We start from the raw sequence: 15336 nt of genomic DNA on the forward strand, positions 1-15336 counted from the left end.
ATTCCCTTTAGGGAAGGAATCTGCCTCCTTACCTGGTCTAGACTACGTGTGACTCCAGATCCACAGCAATGTGGTTGACTCTGAAATGGCCCAGCACAAAGCTGTAAGAATCCGCAAGGATGTTTATTCCATAGAATGGAATTCTACAGTCCCAGAAGGGGACCATTCGGCCCATCGAGTCTGCACCAACCGTACCCAGAGCAGCTACCTCAGTCTATTCCCCCGCCATATCCCCATAAACCCACTTAACCTGTATATCTTTGAACTGTGAGAGGACTCCAGAGCGATGGAGGAAACCCATGCAAACACGGGGAGAATGTGCAAACTCCACACAGACAGTCACCCAAGGCTGGAATTGAATCCAGGTCCCTGGCACTGCGAGGCAGGAATGGTATTATGAATGAAACCGGACTATTTGCATGCCAGACATCAAAAGCAGCAATCAATAGACAGAGCTAAATGATCCAACAACCAATCGATCAGATTTGAGCTCTGCAGTCCTGCAAGTAACTTTGAGCCACACAAATGCCAGGCAATGACCACCTCCCTCATGAGAGAATCTAACCACCTCCCCATGACATTCAATGGCATTACCATTGCTAAATACCCCACTATCAACATCTTGGGGGTTACCATTGACCAGAAACTGAACTGGACTAGCCATATAAATACTGTGGCTACAAGAGTGGGTCAGAGGCTGGGAATCCTGCTGTGAGTCACTCACCTCCTCATTCCTGAAAGCCTGTCCATTATCTCGAGTTCAGGAGTGTGATGGATCACTCTCCAGTTACCTGGCTGAGTGCATCTCCAAAATTAAATAAGGTCGGCACCTTCCAAGACAATGCAGCTTGTTTCACTGGCACCCACCCACAAACATTCACTCCCTCCACCACCCAAGGCACAGGAGCAGAAGTGTGTGTACCATCTAGAAGATGCACAGCAGGAACTCACCAAGGCTCCTCAGGCAGTACCTTCCAAACCCATGACCACTACCATATAGGACAAGGACAGCAGACACATGGGAACAGTTCCTCTCCAAGCCACACACCATCCTGATCTGCAAATATATTGCTGTTCCTTCAGTCGCTAATAGCACAGTGGATATACCAACATCACATGGACTGCAGTGGTTCAAGAAGGCAGCTCACCACTACCTTCTCTAAGGAAACTAGGGATGTTCAATAAATGCTGGGTCTAGCCAGCAAGGCCCACATCCTGTAACTATATGTATTTTTTAATTTAAAAATTCAGTTGGGCCAATAATGGACTTGGGAGAAATAATACAAGTAAGAAGTGCTCACAAGTTGAACGGGGGTAAAGAGAGAGTTGGAGAATCTTTTACGTCCATGTTTCATCTACTCCTTGAAACATCTGTCCCACTGTACCAGTAACCAAGAACTCACAGCGCTCCTTCAGGAGACGAAAAGATCGAGTAGATGTTACCCCAGGTGGAGCCAGAACAGTACTGGAAAATAACGGAGTGAAATTGAGTGAGGGGTCAGAGAGAGAGTTCTCCTCTCCCTCAAGGTGTGGAGTGTAAGAATCCTGGGGGACTCCCTGCTTCGGGTTTTCTTGCTAATTAGTGAACATTAAATTAAATTCTATGACTGGCTGTGGATTTATTTTGAATTTGATTGTTCCACTCCTGTTTTTATTCCTGTTGAGATTACGCTCTGGGTAAGGATGGTTGACAGGTGACAGGATGGGAAATTGTGGTTTGGGTCTTCGCTGACCAAATGTTTTATTGATCCGAAAGGTGTAAAAGGGACCAAACTCCAGCAGAAATCGAACAGAGCTGAGAACAGACAACTTGCTGTGTGGGAACAGGGAGATAAACAGATCCCAGAGGACAGAGAAAACAAGAATGCCTGGAATCCTAGACAACACCCTGAGTGTCAAGGCCATCATGTTTTCACTGCTTGACATGGGAATGCTGACTCCCTGTACTGGGGACGGAGCGTGGGGAAGACAATTGTTTGCGAGTTTGATGTGGCTTGAGCGGGTACAGATGGTTCAATGGCAGGTTTTGTAATTGGTCCGTTCAAATGTTAGCTCAGCAATGATTGGGTTAAATCAGTCTCCACAGACTTTGTGATGTAATAAAGTATAAGAAGGGATTCCCCGAGCACAGAGATTTGTTGCGGTTTTACATATTCCACTGACTGGGACCATGGCATCTGGGGCAGAGCAGGGAGCATTTACCTGGAGATGGTGCTTCTACCCAGAGTATAATGGTAATGCTGCTGCACTTTGATACAACTGCTCAGACATTAGCATGTGTCAGCTACTGAATAAAATCTAACCGCTGTCCCCAATAAGGGTTATCACTGTGAATCATTCCCGAATTTGGGAAAGAGGGATAAAGGCTGTATTGACTCCCGGAAGCCCATTGTCTAACATCGCTGTGTCAAAAATAAAATCTCATCTGTCCCTCTGGCTCCTTTGTCAATTACCTTGGAGGGACTCACTTTCTGTTAAAAGAGTCTGTCAGGGATGGCATGGTGATGCAGTGGTTAGCACTGCTGCCTCATGGCGCTGAGGACCCGGATTCGATCTCAGCCCCAGGTCACTGTCTTTGTGGAGTTTGCACATTCTCCCAGTGTCTGCATGGGTCTCACCCCCACAACCCAAAGATGTGCAGGGTAGGTGGATTGGCTCTGCTAAATTGCCCCTTAATTGGATAAAACATAATTCGATACGCTAAATTTATTTTTAATAAGAGCCTGTCAACCCCTCTCACCCACTTTCCCAAAAGTGCATCAATCTAATCATGAAAAGTCTCAAAAATCAACATTTTTATAACAAATGTTAATTAATGAAACAAACAAGGTGAGAAAGACAAAATGACTTGAGGATCAAAGACAACCAGAGTAAAGAATGTTCACAATGTTCAGGATCCAAATTGTTTCTCTTTGGTTCCTCTGTACCCTGTTCCCGTGACTCCCTGCTTTGGACATGAGAACTGAACCCTGTGGGTCACGATACCAAAGCCCCCCCCCCCACATTGTCCCAAACCTTGTGCCCTGATTGGTAGAGCCCCATTTCCAGTCCATCCTCCAGCACCTTCCTGTCTCTCTGCTGGTGAGGTGCCCATGGTAATGTGATAGGAGGATGTATTCGATCTATAATCAATAGGGAGTGTGTGGGGAACAGTGATTTATAGTTTGAGAGGGAAAAGTATGTTCTCTGATGACTAGAATTGTCAGTTCTGGATTTCTACCCTTTACTTACAGCGATGTCCTTTGTAATCACCTTTCCCAGGCGATGAGCAGAGAGGTTTTGCAGACAGGAAACACAAACCAAACATCCCTATTCTGAGCTGTGTCATAGAGGAATCATGGAATTTACAGTGCAGAAGGAGGCCATTTGGCCCATTGAGTCTGCACCGGCTCTTTGAAAGAGCACCCTACTTAAGCCCATGCCTCTACCCTACCCCTGTAACCCAGTAACCCCAGCTAATCTTTTTTGAACACTAAGAGCAATTTATCATGACCAATCCATCTGACCTGTACATCTTTGGACTGGGAGGAAACCGGAGCACCCGGTGGAAACCCACGCAGACACGGGGAGAAAGTGCAGACTCCTCACAGAGAGTGACTCAAGCCGGGAATTGAACCTGGGACCCTGGAGCTGAGAAGCAACTGTGCTAACCACTGTGCTACCGTCCTTTTAGATTGGACACTATACTAGTCAGTAACAAAAATATGTAATTAAATTGAGTTCAGACAGAGATCTGCATGAACTGACACCACTTTGTTGACAGATTAACAGAGTAATCACTATACTTGAATCAATGTTATTCACTTTTGGAATTAAATGAATTAAGGGTCAGATTAACCATATCACCCCCAGTATCAGATAGGTCTGTTTTTTACAGAACAGGGTTAAACCCAGTGTCCAATATTAGAGGTCTCTGTGGCTGTTGCATGCCTGGTTTCACTGTACAGCTGACAAGCCCACAGCTTCAGTGAACTCGTCTACCCAGGGTCTGTTTCTAAACCCTCATCACAGCATATTACCTGCTTAGCTATTTATATATGGTCAGACAGCGAACAAATAGCTCAACCAGAAACTATGGTTCTTCTTTCTACTGATTCCAGCTCCTACAAGGAGTGACAGCATCTCCAGCCCTCAGCTCTGTTGCTGGGCTGTCATTGACATGAGCAATGGAGAGACAGAAGTTGCCTGAGGCTCAATGGGAAGTTGAAACTTGTAGCTCTAAATCAACTGTGTAAGATTTCTGAACAGATCAGTAACTTTAAATGATAAATTCTAAACCCAGTGAACAAATTAAAGAGTCATAAGGCAAAAACTTCAGATTTTATAACTTTTACTGCAAAAAACTAGAAGCAACAGTGCCTAAACACTGTTTTTATTAGGAATGTATCTCTTAAACTATAAATAGACTTTGCCCTTTTACTTTTTTTGAAATTTTAGAGTACCCAATTTATTTTTTCCAATTAAGGGGCAATTTAGCAATACCAGTTTACCTACCCTGCACATCTTTGGGTTGTGGGGGTGAAACCCACGCAAACACGGGGAGAATGTGCAAACTCCATACGGACAGTGACCCAGAGCCGGGATCAAACCTGGGACCTCGGCGCCGTCAGGCAGCAGCACTAACCACTGTGCCACCATGCTGCCACTTTGCCCCTTTACTTTAATGGGGTAATGCCCGCATTGGACTGGAGTGAGCACAGTAAGAAGTCTTACAGCACCAGGTTAAAGTCCAACAGGTTTGTTTCGAATCACTAGCTTTCGGACAGCTCCTTCCTCAGGTGAATGAAGAGGTGGGTTCCAGAAACATACATAGACAAAGTCAATGATACAAGACGATACTTTTGAATGCGAGTCTTTGCAGGTAATTAAGTATTTACAGGTCCAGACGGAGTGATTGGATAGAGAGGGATAATCACAGGTTAAAGAGGTGCGAATTGTCTCAATCCAGGACAGTTGGTAGAATTTTGCAAGCCCAGGCCAGATGGTGGGGGGGTGAATGTAATGTGACATGAATCCAAGGTCCCGGTCAAGGCCGTACTCGTGTGTGGAACTTGGCTAAAAGTTCCTGCTTGGCGATTCTGCATATACGCGCGTCCTGAAGGCTGCCTTGGAGAGGCTACTCCCACTTAATAATAATAATAATCTGCATTTTTGTCACAAGTAGGCTTACATTAACACCACAATGAGGCAGCACGGTGGTACAGTGGTTAGCACTGCCGCCTCATGGCGCCGAGGTACCAGGTTCGATCCCGGATCTGGGTCACTGTCCGTGCGGAGTTTGCAGTCTCCCCGGTTTGAGTGGGTTCGCCCCCTCAACCCAAAGATGTGCAGCCTAGGTGGATTGGCCACGCTAAATTGCCCCTGAATTGGAAAAAATGAATTGGGTACTTTAAATTTAAAAAAACCACACAGCAATGAAGTTACTGTGAAACTCCCCATGTCGCCACATTCTGGCGCCTGTTAGGGTACACTGAAGGAGAATTTAGAATGTTCAATTCACCTAACAGCACGTCTTTCAGGCATTTTAGAACGAGAGGTAATAGTCTTAGGATAAGATGGGCAGCATGGTAGCACAGTGGTTAGCACAGTTGCTTCACAGCTCCAGGGTCCCAGGTTCGATTCCGGCTTGGGTCACTGGCTGTGTGGAGTCTGTATGTTCTCCCTGTGTCTTCGTAGGCTTTGTACGGGTGGCCTGGTTTCCTCCCACAGTCCAAAGATGTGCAGGTTACGTGGATTGGGCATGTAAAAGGTAGATTGGCCATGATAAATTGCCCTTAGTGTCCAAAAAGGTTAGGTGGGTTTACTGGGTTACAGGGATGGGGTGGAGGCATGGGCTAGGGTGGGGTGCTCTTTCCAGGGGCTGGTGCAGACTCGATGGGCTGAATGCCCTCCTTCTGCACTGTAAATTCTATGATTCCACCGGGTGCTTCAGTTTCCTCCCACAAGCCCCGAAGGACATGCTGTTAGATAATTTGGACTTTCTGAATTCTCCGTGTGCCCAACAGGCGCCAAAATGTGGCGAGTTGGGCTTTTCAGAGTAACTTCATTGCAGTGTTAATGTAAGCCTACTTGTGACAATAAATATTATTTTTAAAAAGTGGTAGCAAATTCCAAAGAGTTGAGGAGAAGCTTCTTCTCCCAAAGGGCTGTGAATCTGTGCAATTCACTACCCCAGAGTGCGGTGGAGCTGGGACAGTAATTTTAGGGAGGAGTTCGACAGATTTTTAATCGGGTTGAAGGGTTATACTCGATGGGCCAAATGGCCTCATTCTGCTCCTATATCTTATGAATTTATGAAAGGGGGAGACATTGATTTCCTCCCAGATGTTGCCCAGAGGAGAATGTTTTAGTCTGAAACTTATTGTCCAACCTCCACATTGTGACATCGCAAAGGAACTCGGCCTCTAAATCAACCAATAGGAATGAGTCCGCTCTGGGGTGACGTCACTTGCCAGCGCGCAGACGCGGGAGCCCCGCCCCATCCATTGTTCCCCATCCCCCACATATCCTCGAGACAAGGTTCCCAGGCAAACGGCTGACAGTTCCGACCGTCGATGGTTTCCACAGCCCCTCACCCGGGTCTGCGCATTTCTAAGGGAAGGGGAAACTGCGCATGTGTAGGGGAGCTCACTTCTGCTGACCTTCCTGCTGAGGTGTTGACCAATAGGAAGATTGGAGGACCGGAAGGATTCTGCTCCTCCACCAATCACAGCTCCCCCATTGTCTCAATGCGGAAGCTGGACATGGTGTTTTCTGCCGAGCAAAGCTGTTGTTCCCCCAACGCTGAATGAGCTTGAGCTGCACACAGACTCTTGTCTCCAACATCTGTGAGGATAACACTTTCTTTTCTCCCTCTTTCCATTTCTTGTCTCATTCTGACCTTCAACTGGTGACTTGCAGCAACTAAAGGGAAAGGAAGTGAATCCAGGGAGGGTGCAGACTCTGCAAAGCTTGGCCCAGGTCTCTCTCTCTCTCTTAAAGACATTGACATCCTTTGCTCCCTCAGCTTGACACATTTATTTGTCTGGCTAAAATGATGATCTCTTTCCTAATGTTCACATTTAAAGGGCTAGTTTCCCCAGGAGATGGCTGACATGAAAGGGAACAGTAAACAGGACAAATCAAACCCAACCAATTACTTCCCTGTCGGAATACACTCCACCATCAGCAAAGTGATGAAAGGAGTCATTAACAGCGCTATCAAGTGGTACTTACTCAGCAAAACCTGCTCACAGACGCTCAGTTTGGGTTCCGCAGGGTCACTCAGCTCCTGACCTCATTACAGCCTTGGTTCAAACATGGTCAAAAGAGGTGAGAGTGACTGCCCTTGGTATCAAGGCAGTATGAAATGAAAATCGCTTGTCACAAGTAGGCTTCAATGAAGTTACTGTGAAAAGCCCCTAGTCGCCACATTCCAGCGCCTGTTCGGGGAGGCTGGTATGGGAATTGAATCGTGCTGCTGGCCTGCTTGGTCTGCTTTAAAAGCCAGCAATTTAGCCCAGTGTGCTGAACCAGCATTTGACCGAGTATGGCATCAAGGAGCCCCAGCTAAACTGGAGTCAATGATAATCGGGGAAAATTCTCCGCTGTTTGGAGTCATACCTGGCACAAGGGAAGATGGTTGTGGTGGTTGGAGGTCAATCATCTCAGCTCCAGGAGTTCCTCAGGGCGCACTCCTTGGCCCAGCCATCTTTCGCTGCTTCATCAATGACCTCCCTTTCATGATAAGGTGAGAAGTGGGGATGTTTGTGGATGACTGCACAATGTTTACCACCATTCGTGACTCCTCAGATAATGAAGCAGTCCATGTCCAAATGCAGCATGACCTGGACAGTATCCTGATGTGGGCTGATAAGTGGAAGTTACATTTATGCTACACGAGTGTCAGGCAATGACCATCTCCTACAAAGGAGGATCTAATCACCGCCCCTTGACATTCAGTGGCATTAGTATCGCTGAATCCTCCACAACCAACATCCTGAGGGTTATCATTGATCAGAAACTGAACTGGACTAGCCATATTAATGTGTTGGCCACCAGGGCAGGCCAAAGACTACAGCGAGTAATGCACCTCCTGACCCCCAAAGCCTGTCCACTATATACAAGGCACAAGTCAGGCGTGTAATAGGATAATCACCACTTGCCTGGTTGAGTGTAACTCCAATAACACTCAAGATGCTGCTCTACACCATCCAGAACAAAGCAGCCTGCTTGACTGCTCCCCATTCCACGAATATTCAAACACGCCACCACCGACGAACAGTGACAGCCGTGTATACCATCTACAATGTGCACTGCAGTAACTCACCAAGGTTCCTCAGACAGCACCTTCCAAACCCACAACCACTACTATCTAGAAGGCCAAGAGCAGCAGATACCTGGGAACCTCAGTACCTACAATTCAAGGACTGCAGCGGTTCAAGAAGGCAACTCATCACCACCTTCTGAAGGGCAACTAGGGATGGGCAATAAATGCTGGCCTCATCATCGATGTCCACACCCCGTAAAATAATTTTTAAAAATGTTATATCGGACAGATATATATCTAGTGTTATATGGAATGTATTGGATATATTATTGATGGTACAGTAATAAAATACATGTATTATTATTTCTAGTTCTGTAATATAGTACTGTAGCTACATTATCTATTTCCAGTCATACAGTTATTGCAGCACTGACGAAATCCTTTTGGAAACTCAAGTCAGTGCTGACTCTCTGCACAGCAATCCAGTCAGTCCCATTCCCCCTCGATATCCCTGTTCATCTGAAAGCTTATTTTCTTCATATTCTATTTTGAACTATTGATCATCTCAACTTCCACAACACTTGTGGGCAGTGATTTTCCGGTCATGACCACTCCATGATTAAATAAAATTCTTCCTCAGAATCTCCCCATCTCTAATCCGTAAATATACTTAGATGGAGAGTCTCTACTCTTGTACAGGTTGTAATGAGTTTAGATTTGTTGATCAGCATCAATCAGCACCTTCATAAGAATTGGGAGGGGAAGGAAGTGAATCCAGTCTGTATATTACACACATTTATCGTCCAGTAACAGAGACATATATCTGTCTGGCAGCCTCGGTGTCCAGGACAGAAAGCTTGGATCTGTCAATCAGCCTGATTCAGTGCCTTCAGGAGAATTGGGAGGGTGAATATTAGATACAGCAGAGTGAGAATGGAGAGAGAGTGTGTGGAATGGAGATTTAGAGCATTTGAGGGAAAGAGAGAAGAAAAAATGTTCGATAGAAACTAGAATTGTCTGTTCTGAGTTTCTGACCTGTACTGACAATGATGATTTTTGTAAAATATTTTTGCAGGAAGTTCGAACGCGAAGAGTTTGAGGCCGATATCTCAAACTAAATATCACGTCAAGAACTGACTGAGTCACTCAATTCTTGGGAACCGAATATCATCGACCTTGGAATCTAGAAGGCAAAACGTTTGTCTATTCTGTCTGATCAAGAGATTTTAAACATCAGTGTGTCTGGAAAAGCACTGAGACACACACACACACACCCGTGTGAGACTGTTACAGAGCACTGACTGTGGAAAGAGCTTCAACCAGTGATACAGCCTGAAAAAATACTACACCATTCACATCAGGAAGAGACTGTATACGTGTTCTGTGCGTGGACGAGGCTTCAACTGATCGTCCAACGTGGTGAGACGCAAGATCACCTGGACCATGGAGAAACCATGGAAATGTGAGGATTATGGGAAGGGATTCACAGCTCCATTCGGGCCGGAAAGGCATCAACACAGTCACACTGGAGAGAAGCCATTCACCTGCTCTGACTGTGGGAAGGAATTCACTCGGTTATCCAACCTGCAGAGACACCAGACAGTCCACACCGGGGAGAGGCCGTTCACCTGCACTGTGTGTGGGAAGGGATTTACTCAGTTATCCACCTTGAAGGTGCACCAGCGAGTTCACACTGGGGAGAGGCCGTTCACCTGCTCTGACTGTGGGAAGGGATTCACTCAGTTACCCAACCTGCAGAGACACCAGACAGTCCACACTGGGGAGAGGCCATTCATCTGCAGTGTGTGTGATGAGGGATTCACTCAGTTATCCACCCTGCAGAGACACCAGAGCGCTCACACCGGGGAGAGGCCGTTCACCTGCTCTGTGTGTGATAAGGGATTTGCTCAGTTATCCAACCTGCAGACACACCGGCGAGTTCACACTGGGGAGAGGCCATTCATCTGCTCGGTGTGTGATAAGGGATTTGCTCAGTTATCCAGCCTGCTGAGCCACAATGTCATTCACACCAATGAGAGACCCTTTAAATGCTCTGACTGTGGGAGTGGGTTTAAAAGCTGTCCGGTACTGATGATCCACCAGCGCCTTCACACTGAGGAGACACCGTTCAGCTGCTCTCACTGCGCAAAGAGGTTTAGAACGTCATCCAACCTGATGAAACACGTGCGAGGTCACACCTACCAATGAAGCAGAATACCTGGAGGCCTTGTTCATTGTGGCCGGGGACTTTAACCAGGCCAACCTCAAGAGTGTACTGCCAAAATTCCACCAACACATCTCCTGTCCCAACAGGGGCCCCAACATCCTTGACCACTGCTACACAAACATCAAGGGCACCTCTCGATCCATCCCCCAACCGCACTTCGAAAAATCGGACCACAAGACGGTGCTCCTTCTCCCGGCATACAAGCAGAAACTTAAGCAGGAGAATCCGGTTAAGAAAGTCATGCAGTGCTGGTCCGAGGAAATGGAAGAGCTCCTACGTGACTACTTCGAGTCAGTGGACTGGTCCATATTCAAGAACTCAGCAGTCAACCTAAACGGGTATGCCAGCACCATCACAAACTTCATCAGTAAGTGTGTAGAAGATTGTGTGTCAAAGAAGGTAGTACGTATATTGCCCAACCAGAAACCATGGTTTAATCGGGAGATTCACTTCGTACTGAAGGCATTTAAGGCAGGCGACCCTGACCTATACAAGAAATCTAGGTACGACCTCCACAAAGACAACAGGGCGTCAAGAAACAATACCAGACTAAGCTAGAATCACAGACTAATGACATGGACTCGCGTCGGTTGTGACAAGGCTTAAACAACATAATGAGCTGTAAAGCCAAGTAGAATCTTCGGCAACAGGGCACCCCTCCCCGACAAATTCAATGCATTCTATGTTCACTTCAACAGGAAACCAACAAACCTTTGTCAACTGCTCCAGCAACCTTGGACACACCCACACTCACCATCACAGCCTGCGAAGTCAGATCGGCCTTCTTGAAAGTGAACCCTCGGTAAGCGGTGGGTCCTGACGGGATCCCTGGTCATGAACCCAGATACTGTGCAGACTGGCGGATGTGTTTCCGGACATCCTCAACCTCTCCCTACTCCGTTCCGAGATTCCCACCTGCTTCAAGAAGACCACCATCCATACCGGTGCCAAAGGAGAACCAGGCAACGACTACCATCCGGTGGCCTTGACATCGATCATTATGATGTGCTTCGAGAGGTTGGCCATGAGACACATCAACTCCAGACCCCCAGAGTGCCTTGATCCACTGCAATTCGCATACCACCGCAACCGGTCCACCGCAGACGCCACTGCCATCTCCCTGGCCCTACACTCATTCCTGGAGCATCTCGACAACAAGGACCTCTATGTCAGACTTCTAGTCATTAACTACTGCTCTGCCGTCAACTCCATAATCCCAGCCAAGCTCATATCAAAACTCCAAAACCTAGATCTTGGCTCCTCCCCCTGCAACTGGATCATCAACTTCCTGAAATGAAAGTGAAAATCGCTTATTGTCACAAGTAGGCTTCAAATGAAGTTACTGTGAAAAGCCCCTAGTCGCCACATTCCGGCACCTGTTCGGGGAGGCTGGTACGGGAATTGAACAGTGCTGCTGGCCTGCCTTTGTCTGCTTTAAAAGCCAGCTATTTAGCCCAGTGTGCTAAACCAGCCCCTGACAGGAATCAGTAAGGATAAACAACAATGCCTCCTCCTTTGTGATAGTCGTCAATAGTAGGGCTCCACAAGGCTGCGTACTTAGCTCCCTACTATACTCGCTGTACACACACCACTGTGTGGCAAAATTTGACTCCACCTCCATGTTTGTCGATGACACGGCTGCAGTGGGTCGGATCTCAAACAACAATGAGTCAGAGTACGGGAGGGAGATAGAGCATGGTGTAACAACAACAATCTCCCCAGCAATGTCAGCAAAACTAAGGATCTAGTCATTTCCTTCAGGAAGCAAAATATCGTACACACCCCTGTTTGCCTCAATGGTGCCGAGGGGGAGATGGTTGCCAACTTCAAATTGCTAGGTGTGCAAATCACCAACAATCTGTCCTGGTCCACCAACATCAACACTACGACCAAGAAAGCACAACAGCGCCTATACTTCCTCAGGAAACTCAGGAAATTCAGCATGTCTACATTGACTCTTACCAATTATTACAGGTGCACCATAAAAAGTATCCTATCTGGCTGCAGCACAGCTTGGTATGGCAACTGCTCGGCCCAAGACCGTAAGAAACTACAGAGAGTCGTGAATACAACCCAGTCCATCACACAAACCTGCCTCCCATCCATTGACTCTGTCATGACTGATATGTTCCCAGTGCCCCGTTCTATCCCTGCAGCCCTGCAGTTTAGTTCCCTCAAATGCCGATCCAATTCCCGTTTGAAATCTTCCATTGTCTTCATTTCCACACAACACCTTCCCCTCACAGGCAGTGAGTTCCAGGTCATTACCATTCGCCACATCAAAATATTCCCCGCCCCTCCAACTCGATTTTCAAATTTGCTGATGAGATCGCCACAGTGGGTCGGATCTCAAACAATGACGAGACAGAGTACAGGAATGGTACAGAGAATCTGGTGAACTGGTGCGACGACAATAATCTCTCCCTCAATGTGAACAAAACAAAGGAGATTGTCATTGACTTCAGGAAGCGTAGTGGAGAACATGCCCCTGTCTACATCAATGGGAATGAAGTAGAAAGGGTCGAGAGCTTCAAGTTTTTAGGTGTCCAGAAAACCAACAACCTGTCCTGGTCCCCCCCATGCCGACACGAAGTTAAGAAAGCCCACCAACAACTCTACTTTCTCAGAAGACTAAGGAAATTTGGCATGTCACCAACCTCTCTCACCAACCTCTACAGATGCACCATAGAAAGCATTCTTTCTGGTTGTATCACTGCTTGGTAATGAACCTGCTCTGCCCAAGACCGCAGGAAACTACAAAAGGTCATGAATGCAGCCCAATCCGTCACGCAAACCAGCCTCCCATCCATTGACTCTGTCTACTATTCCCACTGCCTCGGAAAGGCAGCCAGCATAATTAGGAACCCCACTCACTCCAGACATACTCTCTTCCACCTTCTTCCGTTAGGAAAAAGATACAAATGTTTGAGGTCACGTACCAACCAACTCAGGAACAGCTTTTTGCCGACTGCCATCAGTCTTTTGAATGGACCTTCCTCGTATTAAGTTGATCTTTTCTCTACACCCTAGCTATAGCTGTAACATTATATTCTGCAGTCTCTCCTTCCTTCCCTGTGTACGGTATGGATTGTCTGTAAAGCATGCAAGAAACAATACTTTTTACTGTATACCAATACATGTGACAATAAATCAAATCAAATAAACCTGTCATATTCTTGTCCACCTCTCTCAAATCTCCCCTCAACCTCCTTTGCTCCAAGGTGAACAATCCCAGCCTGACATGAACAAACAAACAGAATAGGTTAATACCTGGGATCAGACGGGAATGTTTAAATTCTGTATGAAAGATACTGGGAATATTGTCCTGGACAATAAATGATTGGAATATTTACCTTGGGTGTGGGTGAATGGAATATATCAATCTGGTATCCTCCTACGTTCTAGTGAAAGTCTGGAATGTGTAGACGGGATGAATAAGTTGATCACTTTCTCTTGGAAATATTGACATGCTTTTTAAAAAAAAATAGAGGACCCAATTATTTTTTCCCAATAAAGGGGTAATTTAGCATGGCCAATCCACCTGCCCAGCACATCCTTTGGGTTGTGGGGGTGAGACCGACGCAGACACGGGGAGAATGTGCAAACTCCTCACAGACAGTGACCTGGGGTCGGGATCGAACCCGGGTCCTCGGCGTCTTAAGGTAGCAGTGCTGACCACCGTGCCACCCAGATATATTTACACCCTGGCCCATGAACTTAATTTTAAAGAAATCCACATTTGAAAGCCCAGATACTACAAGAAATATCAGCACCATAACAGGGCAGATAAGAAAGACACACTCTCTTTGATCTTTTCATCAGAGCATCTGAGAGTTAAGAATATGTGACATGATTTTGGGATACCGGTGAGGATAACCCCCTCATTCCAGGAACCGAGGGAGTCAACCTTCTCTGAACTGCTTACAATGCATTAATCTCATTTCTGAAATAAGGAGACCCAAACTGTACACAGTGCTCTAACCAAAGCCCTGTACAACTGTAGCAAATCATAGCTACATTTATATCCCAGTCCCTTTGCAACAAATGACAATATTCCATTTGCCTTCCAAATCCCTTGCTGTACCTGCAAACTAATTTATTGTGGTTCCTGTACCAGGACACCCAGAAATCTCTGTCCCTCATGCTTCAGCAATCTCTCCCTATTTAAATAATGTTCTGTTTTATTTAACCCTTTCTGCCAAAGTGGACACATTCACATTTTCCCACGTTATGCTCAGTCTGTCAATTTGTTCCCACTCACTTAACCTATTTGTGGTCTTTTGCAGACTCCTTAAGTTCACTTCACAAATTACTTTCCAACCAAACTTTGTGCCATCATCAAATTTAGCCCCCATACATTCAATCCCATCATCCAACTCATTCATATAGATTGTAAAATCGTTGAGGGCCCAGCACTGATCCTTGTGACATTCCACTTGTTGCATCTTACCAACCCAAACGTAACCCATTTATACCTACTCTCTGCTTCCTGTTAGCTAACCAACCTTCTAACCATGCTGATATGTTGCCCCCCCCCACCCCCCCCATCCTTAGCTCTTAATATGTGTAATAACCTTTGATGTGACATCCTGGGGAATATTTTCTGGAAACCTAGATAAACAGGTTCCCCTTTATTGACATCCCTTGTTACTTCCTGAAAAAGACTCTATAAATTAGTCAATCCCGATTGACTCTCTGAACCACATTTTCAAACATTGTGTCAAAATAAAAATAAAATCTCCTCTCACCCTCTGGCTCCTTTGCAATTAGCTTAAGAGAGACTCACTTTCAGTTAAAGAGCCTGTCAACCTCTTTCACCCACTTTCCCCAAAGTGAATGAAGTTAAGCAGAAAAATACCAC

General features: G+C 46.2%; 1 protein-coding gene across 1 annotated transcript in view; it reads left to right on the forward strand.

The window, feature by feature from the left end:
• Nucleotides 1-13639, forward strand: part of LOC140418052 (uncharacterized) — a 92572-nt gene extending 78933 nt beyond the window's left edge. The window contains exon 7 of the mRNA XM_072501479.1: nt 9769-13639. Coding sequence (XP_072357580.1) covers nt 9769-10456 — 688 coding nt within the window. The 3' untranslated portion in view covers nt 10457-13639. The remainder of the gene's footprint in view (nt 1-9768) is intronic.
• Nucleotides 13640-15336: the final 1697 nt, after the last annotated feature.

Source organism: Scyliorhinus torazame, chromosome 5 (genome assembly GCF_047496885.1).
Source record: "Scyliorhinus torazame isolate Kashiwa2021f chromosome 5, sScyTor2.1, whole genome shotgun sequence".
NCBI lineage: Eukaryota > Metazoa > Chordata > Chondrichthyes > Carcharhiniformes > Scyliorhinidae > Scyliorhinus > Scyliorhinus torazame.